The sequence below is a fragment of the Dipteris shenzhenensis genome, chromosome 15 (genome assembly GCF_047967505.1).
Source record: "Dipteris shenzhenensis isolate YYH24624 ecotype China chromosome 15, Dip_SZ_1.0, whole genome shotgun sequence".
NCBI classification, from domain to species: Eukaryota; Viridiplantae; Streptophyta; class Polypodiopsida; order Gleicheniales; family Dipteridaceae; genus Dipteris; species Dipteris shenzhenensis.
In genome coordinates this window covers 1356470-1376556 of record NC_141610.1, presented here as the reverse complement: position 1 = coordinate 1376556, position 20087 = coordinate 1356470, and the positions used below count along the sequence as shown (strand labels likewise).

The window sequence follows — 20087 nt, the reverse complement described above, 5'->3', positions numbered from 1 at the left end:
TCTTTGACAACACTATTGGGCCCCTATTGATAAAATATTGTAAGAAGGATCGTGAATGTTATTGATCCTCAACCCTCCCCCCCCCCCCCCCCCCCATTTTTTTCAATAGTACAAAATGCCCATCTTAGAATGAGTTCCTCTCTATTAAAAAATATATATATGTTGATAAACTATTTGATGCCTTTCAAAGTGGGAGTCCAATAAGAAAAAATATATATGGCCATAGGGTAGTTACTGTGACTTTGGACCATCTGCCCCCACATTAAGGTAGCTTGATGTCCTTTCTAGTTTTCCACGTTTTCCTTAATTTTTCTAAAATGTAGTCCCTCCTTTGTTTCGTTGTATTTCCAAAACTAATCTTTGTTTCATTGTAATTCCAAAGTGATTGGAATGACAAGAATATGAAAAGTGTTCCCTTATCAATCCTCTAGCATCCCATGGCCTCTACAAAAGGATGGTAGTCTATAGAAATGGGAGGGTATGCTATCTTTGTATGTAAAGAGATCCATATTCCAAAGAGAATGTTTCCAAAGAGTAGATAGCATCGAATACATCTTTTTTAGTGTTTTTATGGTAAGCGTGGTGTCATTTTCAAACTATTCACTGACTGATTGTGATCCATTGTGAATCTCTATGCCTTTAATGTCTCAATTATTGACCTCATGATCTATGAGACACCCAAGGGCATTTACAACTATGAAAAAGAGTAGAGGAGAAATGGGCATTCTTGCCTTATTGATGTCTTCAAGTGAAAGGACTTTATAAGCTCACCTACTTTGTTGGAGCATTAGTAGTAGCCTTATGAAACGGATAGATTCTAGCCCCATGCCCATGTCCATCAAGGATTGAATAAGAAATTCCCAATCTAGCTATCATACACCTTATCAAAGTCAATCTTTATGAAGCATATGTCTTTCCACATCTCTTCAATATATTCACAACCCTCCCAAAGAGTAATGAGGACTTTAAAATGTGTCTACCTTTTATAAGACCTTTTGGCTCAAGATTAGTCCAAGATTTCATTTTGGTACCAATTCCAAGAGATAATGCCTTAGCCAAGATCTTGTACGTATAGTTGAGCATTGTGAGAGGTCCAACTTTTTAGTATGCACTTGGGCCCATCGGTGTCGACCATGGAGAACACTTGGGTATGCAAGGTGCCCCGTGCCCACTACGTTTTGGTACGTGGGCACACCGTCTAAGACCCTTAGGGAAAGCAAACTTATTAGCCAAGACCAAGAGAGGGGACTCTCAACCGAAAGACTTTGTAACTGTGAGTTCACAATAGATAGTTACACAGATGTAGATGAAATGGCAGAAGAAGAAGAAGCTGAAAAAGGGCACAGTGAGAGTCTAGAGTCCAGACGACCGTTATACACTCGATATCACAGCGGGTACAGCAGTTCACGGGACGCCCAATTTGCAGCATCTTCGCAGCTTCTCTTGCTTGTAACTGCTTTCCCCTCCATCGCCCATTTGCTTTCTCACGATGCCCCTCTGTCCCTCGCTTCCTTGCTGCCCATCGATGACCCATTGAGCTCTTCGTTATCCTGCGGATTGCCCACAAGCTCAGCTGGTCCGGAACTCATCCAGCTTTCTGGAATTGCTCGGCTCGAGCTGAGGTACTCATTCAGAGCTTCATCCTCAGCTGTGGAAACCGGGTTCGATACTGCTTGAATCAGCAACTCAGTGCTTGACGATTGAGATGACCAACTGGTGCTCATCATTTTCGCAGTAGTCTATTTGAATCTCAGAGCTGTTTCTTTCAACAATAATACTGCGAATATTTCGCCATCAGAATTACGTAAATTCCTCACTACGTTGTTTCACGTTGGGCGGTCCTCATGCTACTTCTGTCGTTTTACTGTAGGTCTTGCATCTGTATAATAATGTTAGGAGGGTTGGGATGCGCCGTTGTAGGGTCACTGGGATCTTATGTCACAGCTGTGACACTTTGTGAGCAGTGCCGCAGCACATGGGGACCAGTACTGGAGAGAACATGGACCTCCTAACCTTGTTTTGAGCAGGAGGCATTGACCACGGACACCCTTGACTGGTGTAGCTAAAACTGCATATGAAGGGGGGGCAAGGTTTGCTGAATGGGTGCTATGGCAGGTATGGGCCTGCGATGTCCTGCCCGAGTGAGGTTGGTAGATCTGATTGCTGCAGAAGGCCTCCTTTGTAACAGGTATAAGCAGGCAGTGTATGCATTGTCTCAGTCTTTAGCAAGGCACAACACTGCAATTGTGGAGCTGCCGTTGGGGGATGATGCACTTCTTGGATGTGTATTGGATTCTTCTCGTACATTTTTCCATCAAAGGCCCAGTCCAGAGACAAATTACATATGTGACCCCCAGGATTGGAACAGAACAGCAGGATACTACGCAGAGCCTCAATATCTGCGAGAAGTGTACGACTATCGGCCTGGTCGAAGTATTGATGCTGGACATGGAGGAGAGCTGTCACCAGTGGGTTTACGAGCCTTGTTTTCTGTGCTTGGAAAAACATCACGGCATATTTTAGATGCCATAGGTTTCTCCCTAAATCTTCCAAGCCATTGTTTCGTAGATTTGCTAGACAATGTGCCACTGAAGAGGGCAGAAGTTTCCACCTCTGTGCTTTCTTCAAGCTGTCATGGGAGACCAGGGATTCATCATGGCCATTTAGTTGTGACATTAGGAGGAGCAGATCATTGCCACATGCAAGCGTTGGGTCACCAAGAACCTCACGTTGAAAAAGGACTACTAACTTTGATGAAATCTGACAGACCAGGGCTTCATGTTAGGGATATGCAAGGGCGGTGGGTGCTTGCAGATGCAGATTTGGGGCCTCAAGATATGGTTCTATGTACAGGTCTGGCTCTGTATCAAGCTACAGCAGGTTACATAAGCCCAGCATTACACAAAACCGAGATAAGTGAACTCCATGGGCATCTCTATGGCAGATGCTCAATAGCCTTTAAACTAATGCCACGACCATCAGCAATTCTTCATTGTTCTGCAATGACAGCTGCAGGGCATTCAGTGGGGATCCCTTTCCAACAACCAATTGCAGTCCAGGATTTCATGCAGAGATCTTATCCAGCAGATCAGATTTTGACACGACATGGGACTCCATGTCTTGACTTTTCAGGTCAATCTGATGGTAAGGTTGCTTTTGCCGCCTCGATATTGCAAAAGCAGCTTTTAAATTTGAGGGTTCTCTTTTAAACGTTTTTTTACCCTTTTCCCTTCTATGCAGGAGCTATCAACGTTTCATTGAAGCGCAGGAAGCAAGTTTCCAAGGGGAAACCATTAGCACCGTCAAAGAGATTGAGATTAGAAGCACAGAGAGTCCTCAAAGAAAGGGTGCAGGAGATTGCAGATAGTAAGGGTATAAAAATTCGGTTCTGCAGTTTTAAGGAATGTGAAGAGCAGCATATTTCAACTTTGGACAGCCCTTGTGCAGAGATTCGTGCGCAGATAGGATGGCCTCCAGGTGTTCCCTTTGTGCACCCACATGACCTTCCAAACAGAGCCAAACAAGCATTTTTGAAAACCTATGAACCTGGCTTGACTGAAATCCAAGATGGGGAAATTGGTCTCATTGATTCTAGGCATTCATATGCACCTACGCACATTCCTAATTCTAAGTCTTCACTGCTGCTCACTTATCCAATGATACAGCAGTTTGGCAAAGGAGAATAGCAGGATATGCTAGATACAATGACCCAAATATACTGGATTCAACCTCATCAAGCCTTTTTCCAATTTCTGAGTTAGCTGTAGTCACAGGAATCACCAAGGCATTGACTTACAATGCTCAGCAATTTTTCATAATTAGATGCAGTGGACCTGAAAACAGTGAACCCAGAAAAGGACTTATAACCGTAGTTCTATCTATCACAATAAATTTGGGTAGATCTTTTGAAGACGCACAGAAACAAAGGTCAAGGTTGGATATCTACCCTGCTGCACTTTAAATGTAATTGCAACCTGGTGATGTGCTATCTAAGGCATTTGAAAGCATTCGCTGTCTGTCATACTTTTATTATACTGAGCACAGGTTTTGAAAGAAGACTATTTTGGGGTAGCTTGAAGGTTGTGTGACAAGATATTTTGCAGCTTTTGTGCACCAGCATATCAATTGTTTACAGTACGTTTAACTTTTCACAGAATGTGGACCACGATTTGCAAGGAGCTCAAGAAATAAGGCAGGGAAAAGGATGATTCTGCTTCTGAACGTTCTGCTGCAATCTTAATTTTGAGGACACCCATTCATGTCTCATTGAAATGCAATTGATGAGCACTTCATTGGTTTCAAAAGCATGTCTTTCTTTGCATCTTCTGTATTTTGAGGGAAACTTAAGTAACGGTAAAGCTTATCGGCATTAACCCCATCCTCAAACATACATCGAATTAAAAAATATGCAACGAAAGCATCACTGGTACCATTAAACATCTATAGCAATGCGCTTGAATAACCAATCTTCAATCCCAACAATTGGTGTCAGTGGACTAAACTAAACAAGGACTCAGACCAATCTTCAATTCCAACAAGTGGTGTCAGAGTGAACAAGGACTGTAGTCTACATCTCCAAACTTCCCTCTGTGACTTGCCAGTACAAAACAAAGTAGGAGCCTCTCTTCTTCAGGTCTGAAAATTGGTTGGTTTCTCACTTCCCAAACTGTAGCATGTGGCCACCCAAGTCAGAGCAGTATTTAACATCCCCCAAGAAGGTATGAATCCACCTAAATTCATGTGCTCTGTGCAACAACGTCCCTACCATGGAATCTAGACTTACTGTGAGGCAAAACCCAACCCAACCCAACCCCGACCCCCACCCCCCCGAACACAACCCGCTTTCTGAAAAGAACTGAATCAAATAGGCGGTCGGCTAAGAGGACCGACTTGAATTAGAACCACTAAAGCTTCAGCAGCGAAAAAATCATGGATCAGGACAGGGAGTCCCTTTTTCTCGTTTTAAATGTGTAGCCATTTTGGTACAGGAATGCCGATGGACAGCCTTATGCAACGGTAACCATAACACCATAAGGGGGTCGACAAAACTCCCGCGTAATTAAAGCCAGCCAGTGACCCTGTTCCCCTCACCCCCAAAAAAAAAGAACATAAATTTAAAAATGAAAGTAAAAGCCCAATTGTGGATTCACATGGGCTACATTTATACTTAGAGCCACCTTTCTGAAATCAATAAAAAGCGCATGAAAAGGGTTTGCCAAAGTGAACTTTGTCACTGCTGTAAAAGGTAGACTGCCACGACTATCCAAATGCATTACCACCGTTGCATGTTAATTTTGTGGAAATTTTGTGTAAATTGCATGCACATGAACGAATTTGGTAGCAGCAAGCAAATAGCAAGAACGGAAGCATAGTATTGCGTTGCAATTTCCTTGAGAGACCATGTCAATGATCCAAAAGGAAAGAGGAAGAACGAAGAAGAGGGCTCAACTTTTTCTCTGGTAGGAGGAGCAACCATCTACAAGCTGCCTCCACCCAAATCTATCGTAAGGTTGGCCAAATTGTTCAAGGGGTCGCTACCGGTTGGAAGATATCCATTGACATCAGATGGATCTGACAGCCCCATTAATCAAGAGAGGCGTTGGAGATGGAGATGCACGTTGTTCTGGACTGGTTTGAACGTTGCATATAAGATGACAACTAACGCCCTGGGCAGGAGTTCGAGCAAATCAACATAAGATGCATCATGCCACGTAATCAATCGCCAATCAATGGAAGCATGGGGAAGCAGGGCGGGGGTAGAGGACCTCGGGAAATAAACCACGTGAACCTCTGATTGGTCTCAAATGTGCAACCAACAGGCAGCTGCTGTGTGCGCAATCCAGCCCTGCATAAACAGGCTTGTGTGTGTACCCTCGTAGGGTAAGGAGACCAAGGTGAACATTGGAGATGCACCACTTCGGATTTTCATACAAGCCAAATCTGATGAGTTGCCCAAACACATTACTATATCATCATGAGTTTCTAAAGAGCAGGCCCACGTACTTAGGGGTTTTGTTCCTTTTGAGAAATCCTATCTATGGTTTGAAGTTGAATGAGAGATTGCCGGAATCTCTCTCAATATACAAAGCAACAATCTCTTTTTCTAATTATTGCAAACTATCCCATTGTTATGGACTTTCGATTTGAATAGTGTCGGAAAAAAAAAGTCTTTCTTTCTTCAATTCCTTCCAAGCAGTTGGTTGTCTTTTAATGTTTTTGACTACATTCCACCATAATGCCGCATTGTCAACAGGATGATTAACAACACATTTAATTTTGACCAAGAGTATTTATAATATTGAAATAAGTGCATGAGCCATTGATACAAAGTTATGTATTCATCTCTTGAACATCCCTTTACGATACTTTTCTCTTTATCACGCCTTGCTTTTAGTGGAGAAGCAACTATTTTTGAAAAATATATGTATTAAAGTGAATCATGGCATTATGCATATGATAAGGTAATATGCATCATGGTATTCCCTACTTTTAAAGGCTTCAATACATGGATTTGAATTTCCATTAAAACAACTTGGCATGCAATCAGCAAGGAGTCACAGTCATCCAAAATAGTGAGCATTAAAAGAAAATTTGCACAAGGAAACATGTACCAAAGGTTGAAAAATGTCAAAAATCAAATGGATAGTCTTGAGTAAAGAGCACCATAAAGTCACACAATTTTGATTTCGGTAAGCTTTCAATGGGAAGCATCTTAGATGTGGATGAGCTTCCTACATGAAGTGCCCACATGAACTTGTGTACTATGAAAGGTTACATAAGGTCAAAAAAATCTCCATTCCATGCTCCAACTCCAAAGATGACCTGTTGGAGGACACTAAAGCTTTAGATCCTCCATTGGAGGACACAAAAGGTGATCCATCTCCTTAATGCATGAAAGGAGAGAAGGTTCTCTAATACTAATCAATGGTAATTGGAGTGCAATTGATGTTACTAAAGCAAAAGGTACTATTAAGGCAAATACTTCAATAAAACCTTCTTTATAAAACACAAAGTCACCATAGGATGCAAATGTAATGTCAAGAGAATTCGATCTTCAACCAAAAGTTGATCCACTCCAAATACTCATCGTAGCTCAAAGGCTAAAAGAACAGTGGAACCACAAAGTTTAAACATATACACAAGACATTTTGGAAGTTTTGCCATGTGGGAAAGAGGCCCTTTTCCATGTAATAGTCAACATCATGAGTTTCTACATAGCTAGGTGCAGCTAGGCGTAGGGGATTATGAAAAAAATGAGAGAAGTAACTGAAGCCATCAAGAGAGCTCAAGAAAAGTATACTAAACAAGAAAAAAAAAAGACAACATATGATGTATAAAGAAGGAGATTTTGTCCTTCTACGAATTGAAAAGAGGCGTTTAAAGAGTGTTGATAAATGCCCTGCAATAAAATTAGCACCAAGGTTTTATGGACCTTTCAAAGTTATTTCCAAGATAAATGATTTGACTTAGCGTTTGGCATTGCCGATCATTAGAAGATTCATAACGCCTTTCACATTCATCTCTTGAAACCTTTTAAAGGAGAATTACCAATGCATCCTGTTTATGAAGAGCCACCTTTAATTGTGGATGAAGTTGAAGTTCTTGAGCCTGATTGTATTTCTAGATGATCAGCAAAGGACAACGAGCAAAGGAAAGATTTATAACTCCTATTTATTAAAGTTTAAAAATTATCCAAAAGAAAATGCACAGTGGTTTCCTGAGTAGTTTTTCCGAGACCACCATCCTGATATCCTTAACTCATATAAATAAAATCACAACTAAGGTCAGTTGCACCTCAAGCAAGAGGGAATGTTGCAAGAATTATTTCTCAAAACTCTTGTTCGAAATGACGTAGAGTATTTATAGGATCCCACCAGATGTGGCAAGGGTTCTATTAATACTTAAATGGTTTAGTCAGGGATGCCTAACTAAATGTCTACCATTAATAAGTATCATGGGTGATGCCATTAAGAAATACTCACGTCATTTGTAAAGACCATTGCTAATCATTTATATTTGATGTATAGCATTTCACTAAGTGTTTAACTAATGGTGAATTGGTTTATTGAGTATAGGAAATGACATGGATGGATGGGAGTAAACAAGCTCAAAGGAATACAGGCTAAATGCCATGGTTTTATATGCTAGTGCTATTAAATGTATTAAATGGCCAAGAGTCATTATATTTTTTATAAGGGAAGTGCTTAAAAGCCTTCTTACTTTTTGGCATGTAATTTTGATTCACTTGTAGAACAACTCCTTGAATGTTTAAGCTGGAGCAATGCAATGTGACGTGCTTGAAATCCAAGCAGATCTAAATCAGAGCTATACACAAATAGGCTGTTTTGGAAAATTTCTTGCTTGTGCTAAAGTTGAAATGAAGCTTAAGCCCTCTTCCCCTTCAAATTTAATTTCAAATAAATACATAAGACATAATTAAAACAACATCAAAGAAAAAAGGTAAGTGGTTCAATAGGCAAATAGTGGAACTAAAATCTCAAGAGTTTTTATTAAAAAAAGGTTCTTGGGCCACATGTGTGATCACATGCCACATTTTTCATGCATTAAGGACGTACTTAAAGCTCAAACAAGATGGTCAAAAGTGTACGAAAGGCTTACATTTGTGCACCGTCCTCCTATCCATTGGATAGAATTTGCTAGGAGTCTAACTTTCATCATTGGATGGACTTTGAGAGGAGTCTGGATTTCCTAAAAATACTATTAAGTCATAGATAAAGCTTAAGTTTTATAGAACCTAGCTCTATGGATTTTCAATTAGATAGCAACAAGTTTTGCACAGGAGAGTAAAATTTTAGTGCTTCCTTGGACTTTTTCGATTTATTTAAACAATGTGAACTTTGCTCAAGACTACCTAGGAAAGGTTGTTGTTCTTGACCCCTCTTCTTAACAAAGGGTATTAGAGAAATTCAATGAGAGGAGTGGAAATGACCTCATGGAAGGAAATAGGTGTAGCACATATGAGCATTTGTTGAGAAGTAGAATTTGGTGTGGGTAATTTCAAGATTTTGATAAGGACAAAGAATTGGCAAAAAAGGACAAGGACCAAAGGACATAAGAGTATATCCCATGGATTGCAAAAGCACTGAAAGCAGATATGATGGTTCTATGAATAGTAAAAAATGACTAAAATTATTGTGATTAATTTCAATGTATATAGTATGATGTGTCATGAGCCATATATAATAAGAGGGCATATGGACCATGGTCAAGGTGGAAAATTTTCCCATGGGACCACCCTACCACTTGGATGTCCCCATGAGTTCATTAAGCTAGTTGTTGTGCATAGTCCATGCATATAGTATATTGTAAGAGGAAAATTGAAAAGAAGAGTTGTGCTAGTGCTCCACTTGTCCACCTAGGTAGTGTTTGTGCCCTATAATATTGAGAAGTATCCATATCTATGAGTCATTTACTCCTGACATGGAGAATTGGATCTTAATTTATATGAAAAAGACTAAGGGTTGTTGCATCTAGTTGCGAGGTTGTGGCCCAATTGCTCACATGGAAATCTTTCCTATCCACCTTGATAAGTGGAAAAATATTCAATAAATTCAAGAAAATTGGATGAATCATTATGTTTAGAGGGAAAATTTAAGGAAAGAGAATGCTTCCATGTCATGCTTTCTACAAAGTTTAGCACATCATCAAGTGTATGAATAACCTTATTGGTAATAATAATATTTGACATATAGCCACGTAGTAGATTGCAGTTTGCTCATCTCGTGCTTAGTTCTCTAGGTAAGTCGAAGAGATCAAAAAAGGAAAGCAAAATAAAGAAGGCCTCTTCGATTGCTTAATCAACTCTAAGGTTTTTGTTTTACTATTTATATGAGTTGCTAGGATCTCTTTTCTGAATTCTTAAGATCTCTTGTGTAAATCGCAATTTTTTGTTTTTTTTTTTGAGTAGTTAGAATCTTTTGCTTTAGATCTTAACTTGGTTAGGACTAAGTTGTAATATGGATTTTGGTGCACTATAAAAAAGGCTACAAAGATATAATGTCAAAGAATGATTGATTGCCTCCTTGGAATTTCAATCAGTATCTAATTATGTTAGTCTACTTAGTAGAGCTTGTGCAAAGCTAGTATAAGTCAGCAATGCACAAATGTCCCATAAGGATGTCATGGGACATTGTATACACCTTTTAAGCAACTGAAAACTTTGGTGGTGCCATGCACAAGTACTAGATGCCACGTAAAAAAATCTTTGATAGAGGCCTCAACCCTCCTTGTACTATTTCTATTTAATGTTAGATAATGTGTTTTAGTGCTTGTCAATGTGCCTCAACCCTCCTTGGAATGTTGCGATTTAATGCCTATAGTGTGCTTCAAGTCTTGTCGATGTCATCAGTCTCCAATCACAAATGCCCAAGTACACTTATTCCATTGATCAAAGAAATGTAATATGGTGTTTTGTGCATACAAATCATTATGTAGGACATTTTATTAGTGCATGTAGTGAACATTGTGCACAAGTGCATTCAAAATGTCCAAAACATGTAGACATACACTAGGAGGACTTAAGTGCACATCTTCATCATCTTGTTGTCCCACCAAAGATGGTTTTCATACATCATGTTTGAGATAGCTCAACCAGCGATCCAAATGATTTCCATTCTAACATGGAAACACAATCATTGGATTACCATTGCTACTTCATGAATTTCTCTAATGATGCTTGAGCATTGGACATCTCCCAAGCATGTTGCTTCCTCGAAATCCTGTGCTTGCCAATTCTTGAGTTTTGAAAGAATATGCCTTAAGACCTTGGAAGAGTAAATGTGCAAAGGCTCAAAATACCTCTCATGGATGGTGCATCTGTTAAAATTTCCACTCGTGCTTGTATCTACACTATGTTTGGTGTGAATTAAACATATGGTCATTGGAGAAGATGAGTTGATGTCGATGTGGCATCGCACCTTGAGAAAGTTATCCTAGCATTGCAACATGGACATGTTATGTGTGCCTGATGGTGATGATGGCAAGGTTGTAGGTGCAAGAGTGGGAGGTTGTGAGGAGAGGGTGCATCATGAATGGCAGAATAATATGGTCCAAAACTAGTAAAGGAATTCGAATGTGCAGCAAGTGGCACAAATAGATGTGCAATTTGTGGTAAAAATGCTGGGTACAAAGGATGGTGCGGATGTAATGGAGGATGTCCAAGGAGTGGGCAAACATATGGATGGAATGAAGGACATGGAACAAGAGACTATGGTGATTGTTGAGGAATCTATTGTGCTCCACCTTGTGTAGACGACATCGATGCGGTTCATTGTGAGAAGGTGGTGACTCCTTTTCCTTTAAATGCATGCCAAGCATTCTTTATGTAAACAAATCTAGATTGAATGACAAGACCCCCCGACTTTGTGTCACAAGAGGTTATGTCACAATCTATTTAACCAAGACATCATTAGCTCTTGAGTGCAAAGTGGTGCAAGTAATGTTCTCTAGATTTGCTAGTGAAGTTATTGAGGAACTATTCTCTTAGGGTCCTGATTGGATGCTTTGCCATGGTTTGAATGAGATTTTCCACATGGTTTTTCCCATTGTTGAAAGAAGACTTCATGATATCTTGATCAACAGTGATTAAGAATCAATTGTTGGTATACTTCATTACACTATCCAAGTTAATATGGGTCTTATAACTCCATAATCTTAAAATCATGGTGGCTTCATGTATATCCTAGTGACCAAAACATGACATTTCGAGGAGGCAAGCAATACTTTTATGATTACTCTTTCTAGAACACCTTATGCCATGATCATCCATGTTTCTTCCCAAAGCATTACCAATAAGTCTTCTTTCACCCCCTACCCCCACCCCCTCTCCACCTCCACCCCCTCTCCCCCCCCCCCCCCCCTTTCCACCACTCCCCATCTTTTCCCACCTTCACCTCCACCCCACCTCCCCCCCTCCCCCCCCCTCTTCCTCCACCCCCCTTTCTTCTCTCTCTTCCCCCCTTTCTCTCTTTCTCTCTCCTCTTTCCCTCCCCTCTCCCCTCTCTCTCTCTTCCCCCCTTTCTTCTCTCTCTTCCCCCCCCCTCTCTCTCTCTCTCTCTCTCTCTCTCTCTCTCTCTCTCTCTCTCTCTCCTTCCCCCCGTCTCCCTACCTATAAGGCCATAAGGCCTTAAGGCCTTGGCTTTGGTTGCCCCATGGACAGGCACGGCGCCTGCCCGTCGCCTGACCACCCACTCAACCACATCCATTACAAAGGCCTTAAAGCCCTCCATCATACCACCTCCCCCTGTCCTTTCACAAACCACCCCCCCTCCTACCTCTTTAAAGAAAAAAACACCCCCCCACCCCCAAAAATTCCACCACTGCCCCCCCCCCTGTGTTTTGCCCTTCAAAAAAAAGAAAAAAAGAGTTAAACTAACCCTAAAGAGCTAACCGTAGTTAGGTTAGTTTTATCCTAGGTTAGGTTAAGATCTAGCCAAGGATAGTTAGGTTATATCTAACCATGGTTAGTTTATATTAACTGGTGGATGGTTAGATTAATTGGATAGTTAGGATAGCTTAACCTCGATTAGTGTTACCCATCGTTAGGTTAGGATAGTTAGGTTAGAGGCTAACTACCATTTATATTAACTAGATTGGGTCAGTTAGGTCAACTGAGCTCCTCAGTTAGACTTAAAGTCCATTCACACTTAGACATAAAGGCAAAAGAGCCCCTAAAATCCCCTAACTTTGAGGTCCATGTCTTGCCTGTTTGGTACCCGAATTGGACCCAGATTGAACCACAAATTCACACAGAACCATTGAGCTACGAGAACTTTTTCCAGTTAATCCCACACCATTTAGGCATCCATTTAGGAACCTCGATTAGTGTTACCCATCGTTAGGTTAGGATAGTTAGGTTAGAGGCTAACTACCATTTATATTAACTAGATTGGGTCAGTTAGGTCAACTGAGCTCCTCAGTTAGACTTAAAGTCCATTCACACTTAGACATAAAGACGAAAGAGCCCCTAAAATCCCCTTACTTTGAGGGTCCATGTCTTGCCTGTTTGGTACCTGAATTGGACCCAGATTGAACCACAAATTCACACGGAACCATTGAGCTACGAGAACTTTTTCCAGTTAATCCCACACCATTTAGGAATGCATAACACTCGTCAATTTGCCCCCCCGTGTGGGCCCATTTTTCACACTATTTTGCTCATTAAACTCCGCCATGAGCTCCGATTAACAATTCATCTGCACCAGCACATGTTCTGACTCACATGGACCAAACCTAGGCACACTTTTAATACGACAATCCATACGACACTAATGCATCACTAACCCCCCTAACAATTTTTACTCCTTTAGGAGCCCGTATCATGGCTATTTGAAGACCAAATTGTACCTGAATTGAACCAAAATTCATGCATGTAAAGAGCTCCTATAAATCAAGCTTTTTGAAGTGTTTAGCCATCATTTTGGGCTCCGGTAGTCGCCTCATGTAGGCACTAATTTCGACCCGTCGCTTGCTTATTTTTTACCATTTTCGGGTCCACGAAGGTCGAAATCATAATCAGACTTCGCAGTCATATGCACCCACCTAAAAGTCACAAATAGGACTTGTTTATGCACTTAAAAAATCCATTTGCAAGGACATGAAAAAAGTCAGCAGCTATGCACATTTCAGCGATGCTCATGAAGCTACAATTAACATTGAGGACAGCATGATCGATTCTAACAGAGCAATAGTGATGGCTATAAATCAAGTCAACTTGACAAGAAATCTTCAAACAAGGGAAGCACTTCCCACAAAGATCGCACCACTGAGGATAGAGTGGAAGCCATGGCCCTAAGAGTAAAAGATGAAATGATGCGAGCCATCGAGCAAAAACTGTGTGTCTCTCAGCCACCACAGTACCCATAGAGAGAAAATGTTTGGTGCCCACACTGTATGGCCAACCATACAGCCAATGAATGTCCAATCTTAAGGAACAGACTAAACCCACCAAAAGTGGCTCAGCCCCCATGGTTATGGTGTCCCATTTGCAATGCTGCAGGGCATGATGTAAATACTTATTTCTACAATATGAGGGTAGCACAACCCCGGCCCCAACAATACCACCAACCGCCAATCCCAATGTAAAGAAAACCGGAACTGGCACCTAATGCACAAGTGCCACATCTCAACCCACTCCCGGTGAGAACACAAGTGCCTCAACTAATGAGGAATCCCAATCCTCCACAATACCCATGGGCTCCCAATCTCGCTCTAGTAGTTCTAGTGCAACAACTCCAACGTGAAGAGCTGGAACCTCACTATGAGTATGAAACTACATGGATGGTGCCGAAGGACTAATCCTGGTGTATGCTAATCAAGTAAGGCCCACCACATATCGAACACCCATCAAGTGTTTTGGTTGTGGAGAAAACCACCGCATAGTAGAATGCCCACACAAGGGTAACCCCATTACATTCCAACCTGTGTGTAGCAAATGCAGAGTTGGGCATGCTTGCATGGATTGCCCACTAAGAACAAAGCCTCAACCAACCATGGAAGTAAAACCCAATGCACCCCTTGGGATGATAAGTGTAGAAAATCACCATGTGGCAGCACGAAGTGTGGCATCATAGCCAGAGTCTTGATCATAACAAGACAACAAAAAGAAGTGGCATGGCAAAAACTCCTTTCCACTCAAAAGGCAAAGAGCCCTCTTGCAAAACAAGCCATGCCAATCCCACAACACAGTGAGATCATGCCTAGCACATCCATGGAAAGTGCCACCCAAGGAGCCAAGGAAGCATAATCCAATGCTGAAACTAAAAAGGCACATTACCAAACCTTGAAGCAATGGGTACAACAATAGCGAGAAAATTTTGAGGTAGACAGGTTGGTAGTAGCAGAGGTCAAAGCACCATCAACACCCAGCATTGACACAGTCATTGATCCCAACAACTTCCAAGGGGTAATAGAGCAACATGCAAAACATCCCTAATTGGATGGAGGGCTTTACGGGTTTAAGAGAGAGGAGGATTGAGTGGCAAGAGAGGGGTAGGGTAGTAGGGAATTGTAGGAAGGGAGGATGGCCATGCATGGAGGAGGAGGGGAAGGAAGGTGAATGGAGAGGAGGGGAGGGAGGAGGGGAGTGAGGGGAGACAGGGAAGGAGGGAGGTTTTCCATACCTTCCTCCTCCTTACACGCATGCAACCACAGCCATGGCCGCACAAGGAGGAGGAGGGGGTTGTGACTGAGAGGAGGGGGAGGGGATGAGTGAGTGAGAGGAGAGGGTTTACCCTCCCCTCCTGCTCCTCCTCTCTACAGGCATGTGACTGTGGTCATGCTGAGAGAAGGAGGGGAGAAGGGATAAATGAGAGGAGGGGGTGGGGGTGGGGGTAACTGAGTAAGAGGAGACAAACCATCCTCCCCTCCTTCTCCTGCTGCATGCACAGAGGAGGGGAGGGAGGGTGAGTGAATGAGAGTAGAGGGAGCTCCCTACCCTCTCCTCCCTATGCACATGTGGCCACCACAATAGATATGAGGGATGACAAGGGGACGGAGGGTGAGTGAGCGAGAGGAGGTTAAGGGTGGCGAGTGGGATCATACAAGAGAGAGAGGGAAGAAACCTCCCCTCCTCTCCCTATGTGCATTTGCACAACCATGTGCATGGACGAGGAGGGGAGGGGGATGAGGATGAAGGACCCCTCCTCCTCCCTACGCCACTATCACACGATCATCAGGTAGATGCATACAAGGAGAAGGAGGGGTGGTTGAGTAAGAAAGGGATAGAGGAGAGGACCCTCCCCTCCTCCCAATCTACAACCCCATAGCCATGAGAGAGAGAGAGAAAGAGAGAGAGAGAGAGAGAGAGAGAGAGAGAGAGAGAGACAGACAGACAGAGAGAGAGACAGAGAGAAGGGGGCGAGGGAGGGGGGGATATTTTTAATTTCTTTCAAAAAAATATAGAATTAATTAGTTAAAATTTTTAAAATTAATTATTGGGTCACTGCTTGCTTGGGTGTAGCCATTTTTGGTGAGGTTCCGGAACTTTTTTGTATATAGGTATCTTGCATGACCCATAACTTATGCATTGCTCAACGGAATTCGGCAAACTTTGTCTTCAAGTTGTAGTACACATTCCAACTTGAACATGAGAGCAAAAAAATATGGAATAAGTATTTGGAAAGAGAATGTTAAAGCATTACAAGTGCTATGTGTTGCATGTGAAGCATGCATTTTGTAGACTACAGGATATAGCAATTTATTCAAAATCATCAAAATTTTGTTCTATACATATATGCAACCAAGACTGCCCCATCACAATGCTAATTGGGACTTCACTAAGAAATTGTCCTACAATGTGGGAGAGCTTCAAGGGATGAATCGAATCTTCACAATACTTTGCCCCACCTGAAGAAGAGAAAAAGGTAATTTCAGTAAAATTCGATGCTAGGGAAGACATAAAAAATGTAACCATCCCATTGGAGCATAAAGCCTATGGTCAATACCTGGCAATAGTGGACGGCGGAGCCGAAGTAAACATTCTAGCAAGAGAGCTATATGAAGAATGGGGCCTACCTCCAATGCAGAAGGCCACATTTAACATCCACCTAGGTGACCACACAAAAATGAAGCCATTGGGTATCATTGACAATGTGTCAACAAAAATTACTGGAGTAAGATTCATGCTCCAGTTTACTATCTTGGATCTTCCCAAGGGCACCACAGCATACCAAATATTGTTGGAAAGACCATGGCTTTGGGAAGCGTCGATACTCCATGATTGGGGCACCGATAGGATCACTATCCAAAATAGAGAAACCGCTGTCAAGATAAATCTGGAAATAGGGAAAATCAAACCCACTATTCCTAGAAATGTTGAAGACACTTCTTCCACTACCACCACCAATCATGCATCCCGTGTACCCTACCAATGCACTAAAGCCCATAGAAGGGGATACACAAAGTGACATCAATAATTGGATACAAATGGCTACAATAGATAATTGTAGCACAACACATCTAATGTTGCCAGATGTGGATGCCCAAATGATACAACTAGAAGCACCAATCTAGGATGATGAATTAGAAGTAGTGGAAATGCCAGTCTTCATGACAAGCATCGAATGGGACAGTGACCCTGAAGAGTCCATAATAGAAGGCTATGGTGCCGACATAGATTGGGATCTAGAAACAAGAGCTGATAATGCAACCTTGGAAGGCCAAGTATTTGACAATGACTTGGCAATACTACCGACACTCATGGCCATTGAATACCCCAAGATCGACCCTCCAGCACAATCCAATAGCAATCGGTCCAGGAAAAAAAAGAAGGGTGTACATTGCCAAAAGGCCAAGATAGGGCACTTCAATGAATTCAAAAGAATGTAGACTAGAGTGGTTGAATTATACTTAACTAAGCCCACAAAAGCACCTGAGTCCCCAAACTTTTAATGGGATCCTAAAGGGCTTGAAGGTGTTTGTATGGCTGAAGAACCACTCCTTGGGAGTGCGACTCCTATTGAAAATCCATCATTGGTCTCACAAAGCAAAAAGCTTAGAAAGTTCAAACCCAATGTGAGAATGAAGAATGAAATGGTGAATAGTAGAACAAGGGAACACATGTGAATGGACCAAATATCTTCTAGTGGAGCTAGCAGCCAAGAAAGCACCTCAAAGTGCCATGAGGGCCTAAGGGAAGTTCCCCATTACTTCAAAAACTACACTAGAGGAGAAGCAACAATAACAATGCCTAGGCCAGTCAGGGAATCAGAGCTCAAAGAAACAGAGAATATTAAGGATATCGCAATTTATGAAGGACCAATCAAGACAAGGAAACTGAATCTTGCCTTGAACGGAGAAGAAGAAAAGCTTGTATACATCGGTGAACAGCTCACTCTGGAAGAAGAAATAGAATTGAAAGCATTGTTAATGGAATATAGAGATTGCATGGCTTGGTCCTACAAAGAAATGAAAGGGATTTCCCCAAAAGTTGCAGTACATACCACACCAATAAGGGAAGGATCCAAACCAAAGGTATGTTGACCTTACAGAACAAATCATCCCAAGTATCGCACCCATGTCTATGAAGAGCTAGAAAAATTACTAGAGGCTAGTTTCGTTTATGAGATCGAGCAACAATTAGAGATCATTATCCCCTACCATTAATTGAAATAGTTTTAGAAAGGGTAGCGGGATTTGAAGTGTATAGCTTCTTAGATGGGTTCAGCGGGTACAACCAAGTACAAATTGCACCTCAAGATTAGGCAAAGACTGTGTTTGCCACAAAATGGGGCATTTTTGCATATAGAGTCATGCCATTTGGCTTATGCAATGCCCCATCTACTTTTCAAAGGGTAATGTACACCGCCTTCAAGGAATTTCTCAACAAGTTCCTACAAGCCTTCCTTAACGACTTTTGCATACACTTAGGAAAAAAGGATCAGTTGAAATGCCTTGAAGAGGTCCTTAAAAAATGCAAGGAGTATGGAATCTCTTTGAATCCTCTGAAATGCCAATTCTTGGTCACACACGAAGTAGTCTTGGGACACATAGTCTCTCAACATGGGATTGCAAGTGACATGGACAAAATAAAGATCATCATAGAACTTCCCCCCTGCTTAATGCCAAGGGAATTCAAGTCTTCGTGGGACATGCCGAATACTATAGAAGATTCATATTAAGGTATGCCATGATTGCAAGGCCCTTGTACAAGCTCCTAGTCAACTTCATCTAGACAGACGAATGCGAACAAGCATTCAAAACCCTCAAGTGGAGCTTGATCACAACCCCTATTCTAATGGCACCAAATTGGGACATAGACTTTCATGTACATACTGATGGTTCCAATTATGTAGTAGGGAGTGTGCTATGTCAACCTGGTAAACACAACAAAGACTACCCAGTATACTTTGCAAGCAGACAGCTAAAAGATGCGGAGGTGAATTACACAATAGAAAGAGAAGCCTTGGCAATGATCTACAGCGTGAAGAAATTTCGACACTATCTATTGGCTACTGACTTTATCTTCTACACAGATCATCAAGCCTTATTATATCTTATGAATCGGCCATGTACCACAAGCCGGATCACTCAATGGCTTCTATTGCTATAAGAATTCAATTTCAAAATTGTGGTGAGAAAAGGAGCTCAACATTTCATTGCTGATCACATGTCATGATTGAGGACAGGAGAAGAGCCAAAAGGAATAGAAGATGACCTACCAAATGCCGCATTATTTCAAATAGACGCTGTGCCTGATTGGTATGCAGACATCATTGGGTACTTAATGGCTAGAAGACCACCTCCAGAAATGAAAGCAGTGGATGCTAGGAAACTAATTCTAAAAGCTGCACCCTATCAACTCATTGCAGGACAACTATATAAGATGGGCAAGGACTAGGTTTTAAGGAGATGTGTGATGCCACATGAGATCATGTCAATCCTCAATGAAGCACAGAAGGCATTGCAAGTGGACATTTCGAAGGGGAAGCAACAGCAAGAAAAGTCCTTCTCGTAGAATACTTGTGGCCAACACTTTGGTCAGATGCCTATGAATAAGCTGTGATGTATGCCAATGAACTTCGAAACCACAACACAAAGACTTCAATCCCCTAACAACAGTCATTGCACAAAAACCCTTTGAAAAATGGGGGATTGATTTTGTGGGTCCCATCCATCCAGTAACAAAAGGAACACAGACATGCTACATCATAGTGGCCACTCATTACTTTACTAAGTGGGCCCGTCAGAAAGGAAGATGCCAGAAGCACAGCAAGGTTCTTGTATGAGAATGTGATCACTTGATTTGGATGTCCCATTGAAATTATGTCAAGTAGAGGCACACATTTTGTCAATGAGGTCATCCGAGAACTCTTGTCTGGCTTTATGGTTATCCATAGAAAGAGCACACCTTACTACCCCCAAGGGAATGGACAAGCCGAATCCACCAACAAAATTATATGCATTGTCCTCACCAAGGTAGTAGAACCAAAGCATTCTGATTGGGCAGAGAAACTAAATGTAGCCTTATGGGCATACAAAACCACACTCAAGGTTAGTACACGAAATACACCTTTTCAATTGGTGTACGGCTTGAAGCTGTGGTCCCATTGGAATTTGTAATAGCTAGT

At 41.7% G+C, this 20087-nt stretch overlaps 1 protein-coding gene across 2 annotated transcripts; it reads left to right on the top strand.

The window, feature by feature from the left end:
• Window positions 1–1269: 1269 nt before the first annotated feature.
• LOC147893192 (uncharacterized) lies at window positions 1270–4236 on the top strand. Of its 2 annotated transcripts, none has more exons than XM_087385960.1 (3): window positions 1270–1716; window positions 1871–3132; window positions 3241–4236. In XM_087385960.1, the coding sequence occupies exons 2-3, from the start codon at window positions 2100–2102 to the stop codon at window positions 3684–3686; spliced, it is 1479 nt and encodes a 492-aa protein (XP_087242086.1). In that variant the 5' UTR covers window positions 1270–1716; window positions 1871–2099; the 3' UTR covers window positions 3687–4236. The 2 variants fall into 2 exon arrangements, with proteins under 2 accessions (XP_087242086.1, XP_087242085.1); XM_087385959.1 differs by having other exon boundaries at window positions 1871–3144; window positions 3241–4234.
• The last annotated feature ends 15851 nt before the right edge of the window (window positions 4237–20087 follow it).